This window comes from Myotis myotis, unplaced genomic scaffold (assembly GCF_014108235.1).
Source record: "Myotis myotis isolate mMyoMyo1 unplaced genomic scaffold, mMyoMyo1.p scaffold_m19_p_11, whole genome shotgun sequence".
Classification (NCBI taxonomy): domain Eukaryota; kingdom Metazoa; phylum Chordata; class Mammalia; order Chiroptera; family Vespertilionidae; genus Myotis; species Myotis myotis.
In genome coordinates, this window is record NW_023416315.1 from 70,156,525 (window position 1) to 70,177,945 (window position 21,421).

The 21,421-nt window shown below is 38.3% G+C and overlaps 1 protein-coding gene across 1 annotated transcript in view; it reads right to left on the reverse strand.

Moving 5' to 3' along the window:
- Positions 1–20,582, reverse strand: part of KCND2 (potassium voltage-gated channel subfamily D member 2) — a 519,540-nt gene extending 498,958 nt beyond the window's left edge. The window contains exon 1 of the mRNA XM_036328861.1: positions 18,349–20,582. Within this exon, the coding sequence (XP_036184754.1) occupies positions 18,349–19,463 (1,115 nt within the window). The 5' untranslated portion in view covers positions 19,464–20,582. The remainder of the gene's footprint in view (positions 1–18,348) is intronic.
- Between the last annotated feature and the right edge of the window lie 839 nt (positions 20,583–21,421).

A 21,421-nucleotide genomic window follows, 5' to 3' on the forward strand; every position in this document is an offset into this window, starting at 1 on the left:
AAAATTCCAGACATGCTTCTCAGAACATTTTCTATTGCTTTTGGTTTCAGCCTTTTATTTTAGCTAGAAGAGTTTGCCTGCTTTTTTTTAAATGTTAGTTCTAGCTGTTTAAACTTAAACATGTTTTCAGTGGAATGTTCTTAATTTGGTTTTGTCATTTCCGTTTTATTAATTGTTTAGCTTATTTTATCTCTCTTGCCAATTGGAATGTGACAAAGCGAGAGTGAGGGGGACAGTCGATGCCCTGCATGAAAAAATAACACGGTTTATGTCTGTGGGAGCGGTGCCTGCACAGAGCAGGTGCCCAATAAACAGTAGACTCTCCTACTCCATTAAAAGTGTCAGATTACATCCTTACATATCTCTCTCTCTCTCTCTCTTTCTCTCTCTCTCTATGTATGTATGTATGTATGTATGTATGTATGTATGTATGTATGTATATGTCTCTATCCAGATATATTCTGTTCAGGAAGAGAGGCCTTACGAGGGTTTATAAGACTGTTTATCCTATTTATCTGACTTAGTATAAACCTGCATCATCTAACTAATCTCACTTTAAACCAAGATTTCAAAATGTCATGTCTTGCCTTCTGATCTTAACACTAAGGAACACTTGAGTTTGCCTGAGAGTATACTAGTATTTATCAGCACTATTGTGCTTGAAACATAACTTCTAACTATATAGGTTTCCTTTTGTATAAAAGTTGATGACCTGAAATCCCGTAACCATAGCTAATGAGATACCATCCTCCAAGGCAGGAAATGAATTTCAATTCCTGGCCATATTAATTGTCGATCACTTTCACAAGACAGGGCTCCTCACCCTTAGGCCTCGTGGGAAAAGGTGCACACATACTTCAGTTTGGACATGCTAACGGCCCTGAAAAGCCAATTAAAAAGCTCAACATCAAATCAGCCATTCAGCAAATTTTTACTTGCAACTTCCCCTGTGCTCAGTTACAATATAAGAACCCACCAATCATCTGTTGTTGTTTTATCTTCAACTCCTCCGCAATTTAAATTTCTCAACATGTGACTAAAAATTATCCTCTTTGGAAAGTAAAGCCTTTTAAAATCAACTTTCTGCTTCTATAGAAGAAAATAAAAGAGCAAAAAATTGACCCAAGTACATTCTCATCTCATGAGCTTTAGATCATGTTCAGACACAGTGTTGTCCTGCTTCTCATAAGTTTCCCTGTCTTCTGAGCCTCATATATCCGACTGCGAGTTTCCTATTTTCATTATGATCAACTGGTCAGTTAACTTGTGCCTACACTAGGAAAGCTCAGGCCACCTATTCCTGACAGTGTTAGGAAATCAGTAACATTAAAAACTCAAAATCCTAAATTTCCAAAAGGAAGCAGTGTCTTCTTTATCCCAGCTGTTCTCCAGAACACTGGTACTAATGGTTATCACCCATGAAACCTTATTCCTCAGCACAGGATCGGATTGGGCTTTTGCAATAAAGAATCAGGTTACCACCTATATTCAAGATTACTGAATTTCTACTTTATTGACATATTAATTAAATAATATTGAAAATTAGCACTTTCACTAATTTGACCAGATCATTACTTTAAATGGTTTGTTTTTACCTCCTTTCAAAATTGCAACTCAAGGTTAATAATATTCCAGGATGATAACAGTAGAGACAGGCTCAACATACATTCTTCCAGATAGCCGTTCTTAAAATTTGATGTGAGAAGTGAAAATGCAGTTGCCATGGTTCCCACTTCCAGAGGCTATTTAAATTGTTTTAGGTGAATGCCAAGAATCTGCATTTTTAATAAGTATCCTGGGTGACCCTAATTCTGGTGATCTTCAGTTCACACTAAGAATTTGCTAAACACTATATGTGAACCTTGTAATGATCTGGAAGTATATTTTAATCAAGACATTTATGTTTCCTTTGAAAACACCTTTGTATTCTTACAGTATTATTATTTACTTTACATTGTGAAAGTTTATATACTATATGGCCAAGATAAAAAATAGTTCTAAATAATTTGTGAAATTATTGGTTCCTTACATTGCTAAAAAGCCTGCTCTGCTCCTCAGGGAGTGAGATACTTTCTTTTATTGGATAAATAGAGCTTTACTTTGCTTCTTTTTTTACTTTACTGTGCTGTACTTTGCTTCTTTTCTTTAGCTGCCAGGAAAATCAGAACTTATTTTACACTCAGTAGCGCTTCATTTAACGTAACTTTTATTCTCCATCATTTCCCCTTCATATTTAACAGTTGTTTACTTAATCTTTTTGATTCATTTGACAGTAAATTGTTTCAAATCCTCTTTGCAAATCGGCAGAGTAAGCAATAAGAAAGGAATGATTAAGTATTTCATGTCAAAACAAGGTTGCTAGAGACAGAGAATTTTTATAATTTGGTACCCAAATTTATTAACTGTCGAATTTTTAACAACAAAAAGTTTGGTATGGTGACTGAAAATTCCAGTTCTAATAGGAAATACCTATTGATTTAAGATGTGTTTTCAATTAATAACTCTTCATCGTCAACAGTCATGTTCTGCCTAATTGTCTACTGGGTGACTGCCACTGGAGACTTCTTTTCCTTCTATTTGTAGTTACTGAGAACCTTCCTCTCTCCCTACCTGCTTTTCTTCATTCCTCCCTCCCTTCCTTCTTCTATCTTTAAAACTGCACATTTTTAGTGTCTACAACTTGATAAGTTTGTGACTAAACATACACTGATGAAAAGCATCACCACCATCAAGGCCATGGGCATATCTGTCACCTTCCAAAGTTTCCTCCTGCTCCCTTACTACTTTTTCTTATGCAAAAAACCCATTACCTTTAAAATTGTTTTAATATCACATATTTAATTATAATAACATACCAGCAATCTCTCATATAGCACCTACATAGAAGGTAATGTTCTAAGAACTTCACATATTTAATTTTAATTTCCATATAAACGCTATGAGGTAGATATTACTCACCTAATTTTACAGATGAGGAATCTCAGGCAAACAGAGTTTAAGTAACTTGACCAACATCATACAGCTGTGATATATTTAGGATGTTTTTGAGTGAAACATCAAAGGGTTATTGTAGGAGAGGGTCCTACTTTTAAAATAACATCTCATAACGTTTTCATATAGAAAAGTACAAAGAGAGAAGTTGATGATGAAAAAGCCTTTTTAAAAATAACAAAAGGTACAACATGAAATATAAAATGATTCTTATCTCCCACATACCCAGACTTCTTAAAAGGATTGTCATCAATAGTTCATGTTGTGTCCTCTCAGAAAAATAAAAGGAGAGGGTATGTGTATTTACATGCATATACCATAATACACAGCCTTACATTTTGTATTGATGTTGTGTGCTTGTGTTTCTTATACGTATATTTGAGTATACACTGTACATTCACACATATGTTAGTAATATTTAAAACAATAGGTATAAATTCAGAAACTGGGCACTGCATAATGTGGAGACAGAAGTAAAAGAAATGTGAATATCTATAAAGTGATTTCTTAATGAACTCAAAGTTTGGCATAAAGTAGTATATATTAGAGCATATTGCCAAAATTTGCTATTTGACTGAAAAAGAAGACTTCCTTTGTTTTTGAAATAAAATAACCTTACTTTTCATTTAGGTGATTATAAAGGTAGTCGGATATTTTACATTTAAATAATAAAGTTCTTTGCAAAATCAATAGGCACTTTAGGACCATGCCAATCCTGAATAAAGTGCTTTATTTCCATAAAGGAGGGTTTATAAGCATTTTCTAAATTACATTCTTCTTCTTTTTATTAGAATATTTACTGTTATCTCCTGACATTTCACATCAAATTCATACAATTTTTAAAGCCAAAAGCACAGATGCTATATTTTAGAAAGACAACAGGTCAATATACATACACTCTAAGTTAATTATGCTTCCTAAAAGAATTGCCTTTTGCCTTAGCCGGTTTGGCTCAGTGGATAGAGTGCTGGCCTACAGACTGAGGGGCCTCAGGTTCAATTCTGGCCAAGGGCACATGCCCAGGTTGCAGACTCGATCCCCACTGTGGGGTGTGCAGGAGGCAGCCGATCAATGATTCTCTCTCATCATTGATGTTTCTATGTCTCTCTCTCCCTCTCCCTTCCTCTCTGAAATCAATAAAAATATATTTTAAAAAATAAAAATAAAAGAATTGCCTTTTATTACAAACATAAAAAATTGCAAGATTACCTATAAAGGTTTGAAAATAATACTCATTTTCATAATTAAGAATTGCCTAAAATAAAAGTAATTTCCCCTTGACATTTATTCATATATCCTATTTCATAGTGATGTACCCCCTCTGGATGCCTATGAGATACCTGGAAATTAGCATAATTTTTAAAACTACAGTAATATTCTGATAAACTACAATATGAATGGAGAATATGCATATTTCTTGGTTGTAGATGTATGCAAAAAGTTACATTTTATAAATATACCTAAAAAGTGTCATTTTATAAAATACTATGAAATATCAGAAAACCAATTGAATATCAACTCCAATTCTCATTCTTAATTTCACAAAAATGAATAAATCAAAGCCTTGTGAGATATTTTCAGATTTGATATTTTTCATATTATTCTCTTGGATATGGTTGGCCTTAAGTTGAAACATAGAGTTAAAGCTATTAAATATTTCCATATATTTAGTTTCAATTTATGTAGCAAGATGAAAAAAAAACAGTCCCCCATCAAAATTAACAAAGGATACTAATTATGAGTGTAATTGCATTAACAACTTCATATCAGGCAAAGGACAGGGAACGCGCAGGCATTTTACGTTTTCCTTGTGATGGCCCTCGCAAATCCTGGCTTGTTCCATCAGAAATACAACCTCTGTATAGAACTGCTGGGTGGGATGGAGAATTACCTGGAGAGTAGATGTAGTAAGGAGAATACAGCAGTGAGATGCCACACTGAGTTCCCTTACCTTCAAGAACTGTTTTTACAAGTTGCTCATCTGGGAAGCTACCATAATTATCTGTTTGTATTTTTTATGCTGTTGATCCAATTCTTGTTCTTCTGACCTAAGTTCTCTCCAATTTTCCATTCTTTATTATGTTTTACTCTGCAGCACGGTGATCCTTACCAAAGCAGTCTCTGTATGTTTTCATTATACATTAGCTACACACCGGGTTCTAATGTAACGTGGAGTAAAAAATACATATCCTCTGGCAATTTTCACAGATTTAAAAACATAGAAACCATTTTTCTTTCAAACTCAGAAAAATAACAAAACACCTGATGAGAATACATATGTACCTGCTGCAATGGTAGAAAAAAATAAATGAAAATTTTCTAAATAGAATCCAAAGCATAGGTGATATTCTTGAACACTGACATTAGAATTGAAAACTGTAAATCTGCACATCTATATTCAAAATAAATATAATCTTCATCATTTCCAAAACAGCTCCATATCTATTGAGAACCAATTTTATCTTTTCAGCAAAAAAAAAAAAAAAAAAAATCATTTTTCATTTGAACTAGTTTTATTTTTGTCAGATAGGAATAATTTAATCATGCATGCTTATAAAATACTCCATTTTTCTGGAAAATCTCATGAATAACTGGATGTAAATGTTAAGTTAAAGTAAATATGACAAATCTAACAAAAGATGAGGATTTATACATGCTGAGTGACCATTGGAAAAAATTTAAATGTTTCAGACCTTGTGCTCATTTTAACACAGAATCACATCCTGTCCTGTATGCTAATAACTTCCTAATATCTCTCCATTATGTCTTAAATGAAACCAGAAGTCTTGATTATGGCCTGTAATACCATACATCCTCTTGTCCCAACTACCTTTCAGATGGCATTTGCTACTAAGCCCCTCCCTCCCTTTGCTTCAATTACAGCGACCTTAGGTGAAATATACCAAGCCTCCTTTCACCTTGAGTTCTTTATACTTCTTTTCTCTCTTCTTCTAAAGCTCTTTATCCAGATATTCACAGAAGTCACTTTACTCCCTTCAGTTAGCCATCAGTTTATATAGTCCCCTTGGAAAGGCCTTGTCTGTCCCCTATTTAAAATAATACACCTCTTACCCTGATTTATTTTGCTTATAGCAGCCACCAGTACCTAGAATTGTATATTTCTATGTTTATTTTCTGCCTCCCCCACTAGATTACAAGGTTCTTAAGGTTAGGGAGTTGGCAGTTATGTTTATTATTGAGGTCAATGATAGGTAGTAAGAGATCAACAAAATATGTTAAATTGAATTGAGCTCTATGAGTCACATTTTGATTTCCTAAAAGTACATGCTACTGATAAAACTTTGGTTTTACGAAAGCACTATTCCTGTTATTCTTACAAATGAATAAAGTGAGGAAGATGGAAGAATCAGGCACACATAAAAGCAAAAAAAGCAAGACCCTTTACTTTTAGAACAAAGCCTTCCCATCCTATTAGACATTATTTCAACTGTCATCTTACACCTTCAGTGTTATTTTTTCTCATTACTAACTTCTGATAACTCACCCCCTATTCTCCCCACAGTCTTTATGATTGGAATCTTCTTTACATAACAGACCTGTCAAAATTTCCACTGCAAAATGGATTTCACCATGCCAGGATATGTAGCTACATGTATTTTGTATACCTGCCTTTTAATCTCTTATAATAGGAACTTCTTCCCGAGAGAGGCTACATTTATCTTCTATGTCATTTACAGATAATAGTTTACTATTTTTAAACAATTTCTTTTTATTCGTAAATGAGTGGACCTGCATAAAGAAAAAAGTGCCACCTCGTATTTACTGCGCAAGAGAAAGAACACCTTCCTTGTCATAAAGTGTCATCAAAGTATTTTTTCACCTACAGGCTCCTTGCCTGCTAATATTTAGATAGTTAGAAAGCTGAGCTTAAAGGAGAAGGCAGACCATTCCTGTGCTGATTACTCACATTATAAGATATCTCCATATGCTTCCCAGAGGCACCTGCACTTTACCCAGCCTTCACCAGAAAGCAAACTGACTAAGGAAAAAGACACTGACAAACTATTAATTCTAATATTTGCAGAAAAATTACTATCAAAAATGGAGAAGTCTCATAGCCCTCCCTAAACTAAAAAGAGTATGGTGTAGTACACGCAAAGATAAAATGTTCAAATAATAAAGTTCACTTTTTAACATTGAACAAAGCGAAAGATTAGCTTAGTAGATTACTGCTAAAGTTGAGGTGTCACAATTCCCTGGCTAGGGAGCTCTCTCCATGGTGTGCAGTTATCATCTCATGCCATGATCAGCAACACATTAATATAGATTTTTCTACACATGGGTATTGAACTAGTGGGTTTATAACAAGATATAAACCCAAACCTCAAAAGCCCGTCAATCTAGTTAAGAAGGCAAGAAGTAAAACCACACTTTATATATAAAAAAGCATTTATTAATGTCAAGAGTAATTCCAACTACACATTATATAGGCTTGTGAGGTTGAAAAGGTTTCATGGAGAAGTTCAATGTTAAAGGCTGGTTCTCAAAGGAGACAACTAAAGGGCAACAAATCCCAATGGAATCTACTGAAGCCAAGAATGGCATGGATGTGCACAGAAAGGTAGATGGTGTTGTATATCTGGATTTATTTTCAATATCAGACCATATTCCACACTGTCAAGTCTAGCTGCTGAAACCAGTGGGCCAGTGGGAGAACAGTATATATATATATATATATATATATATATATATATATATATATATATATCTCCACATCCATAAAACAATGTAAGACAGGAAGAGGAGAGAAAAAAAGAGCGAATCATTTTTAGAGCTCTGAAGGAAAAATAATACTCGTTTTTCAGTAAATACTCCTTTTTCTTTCAATGAAAGAGAAGTTAAATTGTAGAGTTTTAACAACCAACATGCCAAAGATTTTTCAGATGATTTAGGTAAAAAAAAAATTTAATTTACTTTCTCCTCCATCAGGCCAGGTACTTTGCTGACAAATGGCCTAAGAGTTCACCAGATGAGAACACATGGGTATATTATATCAACTGGAAATCATCATGGAAAATCCTCAGTACTGTGTGAATGAATACAGAGCAGCAGTGATAGTGAAGAATATGGAGTGAGTCACAGACAGTAGGGCTAGGAGAGAAATGCATATTAATGGCATAAAAAGGAAATGTATTCCTTTTCTTATCCCGGAAGCATCAGCAGTAGCCCCCAAGTTATTAGTGTACATTCTTATATCATGCCTTAAGGCCTTCAAAAAAAAAAAGGAGTCAGGAATGAAATTTCAAATGATCCTGCTGCTATTTAATTGCCTAACTATGAGCAATCCACAAAATAAATCTTGTGTGTGTAAATGATTGATTTTAAATAAATAACTGCAAAATTTTCTATTATCAGGAATTCAGAAATTAGGTCAAAAGAAATTTGGTCTTCAATAACTTATTTTCAAAAATGAGTGTAATTGAGAGCAAAGTTTACACAAATATAAAATACATGACATCAGAATTGAATAAAATAACTATACAAAAATAAGTATAATACCAAGTCAATCTTTAGTCTAAAGGGAAATCCTAAAAAAAAAAAAAAAAATCATAGACCCACTGAAAATGAGAAAATGGCCCCGTCTCTAAGGTACTCTGCTGAGAAAACACATTAAACATACTTCTGTCAACAAAGTAAATGCTTATAAAAGAAATTAAGATGCATACATTTTTTTAAATGTACTCATTTAAAAATATGTATGTCTTTATCTAGTTTTGGAATTCAGGTAAATGTAAAACATCACATAAAATGAAAGATAAAAATCATATGATCATATCAATAGATGCAGAAAAAGCATTTGACAAAATCCAGCACCCACTTTTTATTAAAAAAACAAAACAAAAAAAACCCTCAGCAAAGTGGAAATGGAGGGATCATCCTTTCACATAATAAAGGCCGTATATGACAACCCCACAGCCAATATCATAGTCAATGGGCAAAAACTAGAAGTTTTTCCCTTAGGATAAGAAACAAAACAGGAATGTCTGCTTTCACCACTTTTATTCAACACTAGAGGCCCGGTGCATGGATTCGTGCACTGGTGGGGTCCCTCGGCCTGGCCTGCGCCCTCTCTCAATCGAGGACCACTTGGGGGATGTCAGACTGCCAGTTTCGGCCCTATCCTCACAGGCCAAGCCGAGGGACCCCACAGGCCTATAGTATGCATATAAAATCTTTGGTTAATCTCTTCCCGCCCTTCCCCTCCTCCCCTTTCCTCTGAGATTCATCATTCTGTTTCATGTTTCCATGCCTGTGCATTGAGAATCAGCCCCCGGTGGTCATTGCATATCATAGCTACTGGTCAAACAGTCGAACGGTCGAACGGTCACTTAGGCTTTTATATGTATAGCTAGTACTGGAGCCTTATCCACAGAGATCAGACAAAAAGAAAAAAAGAAAAGGCATCCAAATTGGAAAAGAGGAAATGAAACTGTCATTATTCACAGATGACATGATATTGTACATAGAAAACCCTAAAGACTTTATTTAAAAAAAACTACTAGATTTAATAAAAGAACTTGACAAAGCAGCAGGATACAAAATTAACATCCAGAAATTGATGACATTTTTATACACCAATAATGACCTCTCTGAAAGAGAAACAAAACAAACAAACAAAAAATCTCTTTACCATTGCAACAGATACAAAAAAATAAGATACCTTGAATAAATTTAACCAAGGAGATAAAAAGACCTGTATTCAGAAAACTACAGAACACTGAAAAAAGAAAATAAAAGAGGAAGATAAAAACAAATGGAAGAATATCGCATGTTCATGGAGTGGAAAAATTAGCATTATTAAAACGTCCATACTACCCAAAGCAATCTATAGATTCAACACAATTCCTATTAAAATACCAATAGCATATTTCACAGATCTAGATCAAACACTCCAAAAATTTATATGGAACGAAAAACAAAAACAAAAACAAAAAAACCCAAATAAATGTAAGCAATCTTAAGAAAGAAGAACAAAATTGGAGGGATCATAAATCCGATATCAAATTGTACTAAAAAGCCATTAAAATCAAAACAGCCTAATACTGGCACTAGAAACAGGCACATAGTTTAAAGGATCAGAACAGAGAACCCAGAAATCAACCCAAACTATTATACTCAATAAATATTTGATAAAGAAGGCAAAAGCATACAATGGAGTAAAGACATCTCTTCAATAAATGGTTCTGGGGAAACTGGACAGATACATGCAAAAAAATGAAACTAGACCACCAACTTATACCATACACAAGAACAAACTTAAATGTAAGTCAGGAAACAATAAAAAATCTAGAAGAAGCCATAGGCAGCAAAACTCAGACATCACCAATAACAATATGTTCACCAATACATCTCCTAGACCAGGGGTGGGCAACCTTTTTGTGAGTGCGTGCCAAAACCAGCAAAATCTCTGACTCAAAATTCTTCTGCGTGCCAACCCTAATTTTTTGAGAACATGTTACACCTACTTGATATCTCTTAAGGTGTATGTATGTGAAGAACCTTGAAGAAATAATAAAATTCATTCGAGCGACAAAAACACAATATATGATGATGAAAAATACATTTATTTTTTAATGTATACATGTACACTGATAGACTGACAGAAAACTTTATGACTCCATTTGTTATTATCAGTGGGACTTTTGCTGCTGCATCACTGATGACAGAGATTTTACATCAGGTTTATATTTTGTGACCTTCAGAGATATGCACGAGCTACTACTTTCATCCGTCAGGCTACTCCTAATACGAGACTTAACAAAATTCATCACAGAACAAAGATTCACAAGCGTATGTGGATGAAACCAAAACACTGGTCAGATCTAGGAAGGCAGGGACCCTGAGTTAAGGCAGAGGCATAGAAATTGCTCTTCCCCTCTCTCATCAATCCATGTCTATGGTCTTTAAGATAACTTATGTAAAATTATTTATTTATCTAAAATGCACCTATACTGAATTTATCTGAAAAATAAAAAAGTCGATATTAAGAAAAAAATTGTAAATGGAAAATTATAAGAGAGGGTTTCATGTGACAGCAAAAGTTACTGGCGTGCCATGTTTGGTACGCATGTCAGGGGTTGCCAATCACTATCCAAGGGAAAGTAAACAAAGGAAAAAAAATAAACAAATGGGACTATATCAAACTAAAAAGCTCCTGCACAATAAAAGAAACCAACAACAAAATGAAATGGAACTGCTGTTGATCCAGTGATCTCACTTCTAGGAATATCCTAAGAATCCCGAAACACCAATCAGAAAGAATATATACACCCCTATGTTCATAGTAGGGCCATTTACAATAGCAGATCTGGAAACAGCCCATTTGCCCATAGTCCATGAGTGGATAAAAATGCTGTGGTACACTTATACAATGGCATACTATGCAGCTGTAAAAAAGGACCTCTTACTATTTTCAACAGCATGGGGGCACCTGCAGAATATTCTGCTAAGCAAAATGGTCCAGTTAGAAAAGGACACGTATCACATGATCTCACTTATATGTGGAATCTAACGAACAGAATAAATTGATGAACAAAATAGAGCCAAAGATATGGAAAAATGGAAAAGACTGATGAATCTCAGAGGGAGGGGGTGGCAGGAAGAGATTAACCAAAGAATTTATATGCATATATGCATAACCCATGGACACAGACAATAGTGCAGTGAAAGTGAAGGCCTGGGATGGGGGTGAGAGCGGGTTGGAGGGTGTCAATTGGGAGGGGGGGGCAAGGGGGACATCTGTAATACTTTCAACAATAAAGATATATTTTAAAAAATAAAGTAGACAAAAAATATGTATATCATGTCAAATACTTTCTCTAAGCAAATGACAAAAGCAAAATAAAGACATGATTTGGTTATCTGTATTGCTAAAAGATGAATACATATATATCCCATTTTTCTACATTTCTTTAAAAGTTCATTTTCAACTACCATCAATTAACATGCTCTATAAAGAGCGCTATAAAAAATATGTTGTAGTATGCCAAAATAAAAATGGATGTTACTCATAGCATGCTCTTCAATAGATAGATAAATTTTGTTATTTCCCATATTGTAAAGATGTATTTGATCAACATGTTAGCAATATTTATGTAAGATGCTGGCCAGGAGAAAATAATTCCAGCCATTTTCAGTAACAACTGGGTAAAGTGAAGTCTCTACATAAATGACTCTGCAAAATATGCTCCCAACATTCCCCCAAAGCTATGTAGTCCGAATAGTGATAAATAACAAGATATTCAAAAGTTTATTCTTCTTTTGAATAATATATATTTTATAACATATACGTTATGTAACAATCTATTTTATATGTTATAAAATATACTAGAGGCCTGGTGCACAAAAATTCGTACACTCTGGGGAGTCCCTCAGCCTGGCCTGTGCCCTCTTGCAGTCCGGGACCCCTCAGGGGATGTCCACCTGCCAGCTTAGGCCCGATTCCCCAAGGAGTACACGCAGTTGGACATCCTTAGCACTGCTGAGGTGGCAGGAGAGGCTTCCGCCACCACCGCTGTGCTCACAGCTGCAGCTGTCAGCGGGCTTGTGGCTGAGCAGATCTCCCACTATGGGAGCACACTGACCACCAGGGGGCAGCTCCTGTGCTGAGCATCTGCCCCCTGGTGGTCAGTGCACATCGTAGCAAACAGTTGTTCCTGGTAGTTCTGCTGCTAGGGTCAATTTGCACATTACCCTTTTATTATATAGAATAACAAATAAAACATTTAATATTTTTATTTGTGTATATATTTACAACATATATATGTATGTATATATGTATATATATGTGTGTGTGTGTGTGTGTGTATATACATACATATATATATATAAACCCCACTCCAATTATGCCATTCTAAAAAAGGGAATTTCCCTGCTACTTTATTAGGAAAATCACAAAGAAACATTATTTTGCTTTTTTGTTTTTTTTAAATAGCAAGTTAACAAACCTATTAAAACTAAAATGTTATAGAGCTAGTGTTTGAGAGTCTTATAGACAACTACACTAAGTTTTTTCTGGGAGCATAGATGTACCAGTAATTCTACCATTTATGTTTCTGATGAATGTATACTATAAATAAACTTTTTTTCCTATATTTGTTCAGAAATCAGAATGATTTATGTAATTAAATCATGAAGTTTATTCTAAACAAAACTTTACAGAAATGTCACGTAGTAACTTTCTTTCCCATATTAAAAATACCTTTATTTTAAAATTAAAGAAGAGGTAATGTCTGCAAAACTGACACTTCTAAGTTCTTAAGTTTTATGTCATGAATAATACATTCCCTATTTTTTGTTTCTTAAAGGGTCTAAATCAGTGGTTCCTAACATAAGGCACACACCCCACAGGGGGGCAATTTGATTTTTAAGGAGAGCAATTTTAGAATGAGCTATTAATAGTGAATTTTTTGCAATTCTTATGAATCTAGGGGCCTCATATACAGTATAGAAATATATATAGTGACATATTTATGCATTTCAGTTCTCTATTATATGTTTTGAAACTTTATTTGCTGTTTTTTCATATCACTTCATACATTTTAAACAATTTCTTAGTGAGTTCTTCCTCAGTACTTCAACTGTCCTTTCTTTCTTTTATTTTTCTCTTTCATAGATGCCATGTTTTTTAGAAACTTGTTAAGACCAAGTGAATGGCCTTTTAGGCTTCCTCCATGTGAATAGGCGTTCACTTTTTGAATAATAACACTTATATGTCAGGGACAAAGGGATATCAGGATTTCAGAGATGCTTAGGTGGGACATGGCCAAAAAAAGGTTGGGAACCACTAGTCTAAATGTTAATAATCATGACTCAGAATGCAGATACTACCTAATATAAAAATCTCTTCCAATTATTTAATGCCGCCTGATACCACTTCTCACTCAAACATCATGCGCCTGAGGTACAATGATAAACTGAACCTGAAACTTGTTAAATATATTTTCACAACATTGTTTTGTTGTTAGTTGTTGTTGTTTTTATTGGTGACCACTTTGAAATTTCCTAAATTTGGCAACATTTAAGTTCTACCCTACCACCTGCACGAAAAACAAGGCCTGGAAGCTAGCTCCAAAAGGCCATTAGGACAAAGGAGGAGTTTCAGGTTCTTTTTTCCCAAGGCAGTAATTCCAGTTCACACTATGGAAAGAAGGGAGGTAGGGTAGCAGGGCCTAATGCACAGAAAGGAAGGATGTGCTATGGAGAAACAGATATGCATGGCAAATCAAACACTGTTTTTAAAAATCTGACATTCTTTCTTTTATTGGCTTCTTTTTTAAAAAAAAAATCTTTATTGTTGTATTACATATGTTCCCTTTTTGCCCCATTGATCCCTTCTAGCCCATCCCTGCCCCTTCCTCCACCCCCTGTCCCCAGGCCTTCAGCATCCTATTGTCTGTGTCCATGGGTTATGCTTATTTCATAAAAGTTTTTTGGGTGCTCTCCTCCCACCGACCCACCCACCCCCGCCTCCCCTCTGAGATTCAGCATTCTGTTGCATGCTTCTATGTCTCTGAATCTATTTTGTTCATCAGTTTATGTTGTTCATTAGATTCCACATATGAGTGAGATCCTGTGATACTTGTCTTTCTCTGACTGGCTTATTTCGCTTAGCATAATACTCTCCAGGTCCCTCCATGCTGTCTCAAAGGGTAAGAGATCTTTCTTTTTTGCTACTGCATAGTATTCCATGGTGTAAATATACCACAGCTTTTTTATCCACTCAACTACTGATGGGCACTTGGGCTGTTTACAGATCTTAGCTATTGTAAATTGCACTGCTATGAACATAGGGGTGCATACATTCTTTCCGATTGGTGTTTTGGGTTTCTTAGAATTAACTGAATCTGGAAGAATTAGAAAACCTGAATCGGCCAATAATTACTGAGTAAATTAAGCAGTAATCAAAAAACTCCCAGCAAACAAAAGCCCTTGTCCAGATGGCTCTACAGGGCAGTTTTACCAAACATTCAATGAGGAACTAACACCTATCCTCCTCAAACTATTCCAAAAAAAATCCAAGAGAAAGGAACACTTCCAAGCTATTTTTCTGAGGCTAGCATTATCCTAATTCCAAAACCAAATAAAGACACTACAAAGAACGAGAACTACAGGCCAATATCCCTGATGAACATCAACGCCAAAATCCTCAACAAAATATTAGCAAACGGGATCCAGTAACATATTAAAAAGATCATACACCATTACCAAGTGGGGTCTTTTTTTAACTTTTAAAAAATTGTGCTTTTAATGTTTTCTGCTTTAATTGGAAATGGGAAGGCTTAAAATTATACTTTAAAGTATAATTTTACCAGCAGTTGAACAATTCCATTTAGAACAAGCATGGTTAAGTTATAGTATAATGATATACTTAGTATTTCAGCCAGCGCAAAAATAATTAGGTGAATATACAATAGTTCTAAGAAAGATGAATATACAATAGTTCTAAGAAAGACCCATTTCTTCAGACAAAAAGACCGACTGAACATTGTCTAAAATGACCTGAGAGGGAGGAGATAATTCTGTCAATTATGAATTACAAAGCTGTTGGCGATTTCCTCTCTTACTAGTATAGATGTTTGCATGAGCTGAAACTTTTGATAACCACTATTTCACTTTCCATTTTCACTTGTATTATCATTAATTGATGAACATTAACTCCATTAAAAATAATGGCCATGTAAAAAGAGCTCAGAAAGTGTAATGGGAAATTCTTGATCATCTATCAGACACAGCTTGATATTAGCTTCAACTACGCATATTTTCCAAAAAGTTTTATAGCTTATATTTCATCATATAAGTATAAAACTATAGAGTAAAAAATAAATTCAGGCAATGGATTTGTCAAATATTTTCTATCCTTAAATAAAGCTTTGAGTCACAATGCAACCAAAGATAAGAAACAAAGAGGCAGAATTAAAATACATATATTTATAAAATGTATTATAAATATATTTTGATGAGAAACAGGACATTTTCCTAAGAAACTGTGCTATATTATAAAACATATGCTTTGTTAAATGTTCATATAATTTTCCAATAGATGGATTGCATTTTGACTGCACAACATTTCTACATCTTAAAAGTATGACTACTATATCCTATCAGGATCACTAATTAGCTTAATTCCTGAAAATTAAACTTGTCAACTTCACTGAAACTTAAATCTTAAAAGTAACTCCCATTTTACTTCCAAGTTCTGAGAAAGTGTATATTTAATTCTTCTAATCCACTTACATATGAATTATGTGAACTAAATCCATTTCATAGACTTTACTCATGCATCATGATTCAGTTTCTTAAATTATTTCAAGAAATAGATGCTTATAAGCATTTTTATTATATAATAATAATGCCATTAATGGTTAGCATTTCCTCATTGTTCTCCTGAAAACAGATATAAAATTCTAAATAAAATAAAAATTTAAAAGTCATTTCAGGAAACAAATTTTAAAATAATACTAACTTCACATGTCTAGATAGAACTTCTAGCTGGTGAAATTACCATGTCATCACATTCATTATAATAATGCCTATATTCAATCTTATAGATATTATATAGTATTAAAAGACTCACCAGATACTGCTCTACTTCATGAAAAACAGTGCCATTGACACCAGATTTTTAAAAATATATTTCCTTTTAATATTTCTTCCTTTACGTCCTCTTAACACAGAGTTCTTTTTTATTCATATGCTCTTCTAATTTGAAATCCTGCTATTGATTTGCACTATCCAATTGTCCTTAATAAATATTTCAAGTGACAAAAAGACAATATGACCAAATATATATCCCCTTTGATAAGAATTAAGCACCTACACTATTCTGAATCTTCTTCAAAATTTGTCACAAAATTAGCAACAGGATAAAAGAGAAATACAAGCAATAGAATATGGATTTTCACTAATTCATTTTTGAAAATGTACCAGTAGAACTTACAAAAACATGTGAGACTAAATCAAAGTCATGTTATTTTATTTTACTGTATTATAATTTCCTACTTAGCCCAAAATTCTTCACATATAAAATATTCCATTAGTTGGCTAAATGGCAACATTAGAAACTCTGTTCAACACAAGATGTCTAAAAAAATTAGGTTGATTTTAACCACATTATCATTTAAAGAAGGCAATTAAATTAGCCAGAAAAACAATACTGAAAAAGCAGCCTTGGGAATAACTTTTTTCTTGTAGCCATTACCAAATCCCTATTGGACTGATTAATTATGCCAGAAAAGAAGCATAAAGCTGAAGAAAGGGCACTATCACTACTTGTCTTATCTAAGAACTCATAAAAGTAAAAGGCTCTAACCATCTTATTAGATTCTCTAATATGTAAATGCTGCTACTTTTCGGCAGCTTGCTTAATATTACTAATCACTTCATATGTTTCTTTTTGCTCCAATGTAAAAAATCTCAATTCCAGCTTAAAATTTTTTCAAACTACTAATTCAGAATATGCCCCTTTGCTTGCAAAACACCATTACCCCCAATAAACAAGCATGCACAAAAGAATTCTAGAAGAAAATTCGAATGCACAAATTTCTATAACACAACCAGCCCTTGGTGACCATCAGTTTCACCAGATACTACTGAATGGTCATGGGCCCATTGCCTGATGGGTTCTATAGTTTCTCAAAAAATGGTGGCTGACAGTAACTTGCTTCTTTTTTTGAAACTATGAACCTAGAGTCTTAAATATATTGCAAATATCATTCCACTGCATTTGATAGAGTTGATCAGTTTCGGCCCTGACATTCTAAAACTGAATAACTTATCAGCCACAACGAACATGCATATGTAGCAATAGGCACATATGTAATACAAAATTATTTTATAATGATATTTATAATCTATATTTTATAATGTAAAATAAGAATTATAATTCTTAGAAGGAAAACACATGCTAAAAGTATCTATTCCTATAAAAATGATACTTCAAATGCACATGAAAACTTTTCACTTGAATACACTGGAGCACTTTCTGGGCATTTCAATAAATATGGTGCATAATTATACCTTTATTGGGGCAGAGATTTTGTGTTTTTCATTCTTAGTATGTTTTTATGTATTTATACTTATAATATTGACGATCCACCTTTACATTCAGGAATTCTACAATTTATTGTATTTATCAACTTTCAGGCATCAGTACTCAACTCCCTGAGTACTTTAATCTCTATATCATATCTCCTTCATAGGTCAAAAGAGTTCCTCAAAACCATTTAGATCATGAGAGAAAAATTATTTCCTCTAATTTATGATATAACTTCAGTGGGTCTCCAATCACCTCACATAATATCCAACCTCCATCCCATTTCCCTTGTTGGCACCTACCCTAGTGTTGTCATGGTGACAATGGTATACCAGAAGGCCGCAGGAATGCTGGTGAACTTGGTGGCGGAAGACCCCTTCTCGGCGTAGAACATCACGGTCGCGAAAATGATGATAGCCATGGTGAGCGAGAAGAGCAAGAAGCCCAATTCGGACGCACAGCTCTTTAGGGTGTAGCCCAGGATGCGCAGGCCTTGCGAGTGGCGGGAAAACTTAAAGATCCGGAAGACACGGAAGACGCGGAGGGTGACAAAGGCCCCGCTCACATCCTCATTGTCTGTCATGACCAGCCCGATGTAATAAGGCAGGATGGCCACCACGTCGATGATGCTCATGACGCTGCGGACGAAGCGGTAGCGACTGGGGGCCGCAGCCAGGCGCAGCAGGTACTCCACCGTGAAGATCATGACGCAGGCCGTGTCCAAGCAGAAGAAGGCCACGGCGTACCGCTCCCCGCAGGGCAGCTCCTTGATGTGCCCCGGGCTGGACCCACAGGGCACCGTCTCCACCACGTTAGCGATGACCGAGACGGCGATGAAGAAGCCGGTGACATAGTAGAACACCAGGGCCATCGTGCTGGTGTGGGGGTTCTCGAAGGCCCGCCAGACCTTCTGCCGGGCCGTCATGGTGGGCAGCGCGTTCTCGCCGGTGCTGTCCGAGTCCGCGTCGTCCTGCAGGCGCTCGGCGTTCTCCCGCCGGCGGTCCTTGTACTCCTCGTAGCAGCAGTCGCCGATGATCTCGGGGATGAGGCCGAAGAAGGCCAGCTCTTCATCGTAGGCGGAGATGCACTCGTGGCGAGGATAGTGGAGCTTGCCGGTGCGGTAGAAGTTCAGGATGTGGCGGAAGATGTCCGGGTCCCGGTCAAAAAAATACTGCTGGGTCTCCGGATGGTAGAAGAAGTCCCTCTCGGAACTGCCCAGCAGGGTGTCCGGGTACCGCTCCAGGGTGTCCTGCCACGTCTGGAAACGGGTGCCACTCACGTTCAGCACGATCAGAGCGTCCTGGGTCCTTTTTCTCTCCTGCCTCGGGGGAGCTGGCATGGGGCCCGAGGCCACGGGCATCCACCCGATGGCCGCTGCCCTGGCAAAGGGCAGCCATGCCGCTACCCCCGCAGCCATGGTGCCTGGACGTGGAGGCCAGACGGGCAATCGGGCCTGGACAGGTCAAAGTAGCCCCAACCACCCACTCCCTCTGGTCAAGTAAATGGTCCAGAGGAAGGCGGCCCAGGGGTATCACTCCTACTCCTCGGTGGGGCTCCTGGTGAAGTCACAGTTTTCAGGAGGGCAAGCTGCCCTCCAAGACAGCTATTTGCAAAATACAGGGTCCTAGCAATCACGCCCAGACCTTTCCCGGCAGGTGGACGAGGCCACTCCAGGCACAAATAAGTACACAGGTGGCTTTGAACGCAGCGATTTCTTCAAACAGGTGTCTTTGCTTCCTCCTCTGACACGCGGAGGGCGTGGGGTTGCTTTGCTTTGTGTAGTAGGGTAGAGAAAACCAAGGACAGTCGTTCAGTGGTATTCTTTCCACGAATCCAGGAACGCTTCCCACCTCCCCTTTGGCTCTTTCCAACCTGCCTTTTTCAAGTGGCCCTTCCCGCCAACGGAGTCTCAAAAAGGCGACCTGTTGTAGCTTCCCAGGTGCGATCACCGCCACTGCCCCAGGTCTCTTGGGGAGTCCGGGGGCCACCTCTGTCCCTCGGGCTGTATTTATAGAGGCGGGAGCGCTGTGGGGCGGGCGCGGTGGGGGCGTCCGTTAGAGATCCGCCTGCCCTGATCCGCAAGCACCCCTCGTGTCTGCCCGAAGCGTTCGTCCAGTCGCCCCTTCACTCTCTGTTCAAGTTCAGCTCAGGTGCAGGGTGACAGTTCCAGAGCCCGGGAGCTGGCAGCCGCCACCGCCTGGGCGGCAGCAGCATCTGTCTGCACCCAGAACGCGCCTCGCCTGCGGTCCGTCCCTGGCCGAGCGTGCACCCGGGCTGAGTTGCATAGAGACTTTCTCCTCGCCGAGCACCGGGAAAGGGAGAAGCAGGCGGAGCAGCTCGCCCACCGCCGAATCCGGGCGCCCGGGGAGCATCAATGAAGCTCAAGCGAGCTCAGCTGCCCCTTCCCCCATCCTGCCGAGCTTCCCTCCTCCTGTTCACCTTCCCAAAGCCGGACGCAGGCCGGCAGAGCAGCGGCAGCAACAAGTTCAAAAGGTGCGGGGGAGGCGAACCGAACGGACCCGCTCCTGCCAACTTACTGCGCCTCGGCGGTCGTCGCTGGGGCCGGCGCGGCACGGGGCGGGGCGGCGGGGCGCCGGGGCTGCGGGGCGGCCGTGGCGCTGCGGGGCCGGGGCCGGGGCCCGCGCGGGCAATCGCCGGCGCGCGGAGGCTGGAGGCGCTCGGCGGCGCGGGCGCGCGGGAGGGCGGCTGGCTGCTTCCCCGCCAGTGGGTGGTCCTGCATGTCCCCGGGCTCCCGGCGCCGCTCAGCTCGTGCGATCAATCGGGAAGGAGAAAATGAATAAATAACCGAGCGCACGCCCCGCCACGCAGGTTCTGCACGGCGTCCCCCGCCTTCCCCGGGGCTTGACCTTTCTCCGCCCCCGCCCCCTCGGGCTGCTGTCGCTCCACCCCAGCCACCCACCGGCCCCGGCGCAAAATGTCACCTAGGGAGAGCATCCAGGTGGGTCTGCCGGGGGAGGAGAGCGAGCCTCGGCGAACAAAGGGAAGCTCCGCACGCGCCGGGCTGCGGTGGCTCGGTGGAGGCGAGGAGGAAGGGGGCCGGTGCCTCGCTTCTGCCTCCCTGGGTCCGGGTTCCAGGCAAGCGTGGGAAAAGGAGAGAGAGAGAGAGAGAGAAGCTGGGAGGGCGGCGAGCGGAGCGGAACGCGCAGGAATTGGTTGTCTTCTGGGGGCTGCTGGCGGGGGGTGGGGGAGTGGGGGGGGCGGGTTGGGGGGAGCGAGCCCTGCAAGCCCCGCGGCAGAATTTTTAAGAGCTTTTTTTTTCTTCCTCTTTCTTTTTATTTGTTCAAGCCAGACGTTCACGTTGCAGAGGCTACTACGTCATCTATCCAACTTGTCGAAAAGTCTGGCGGTGTCCTC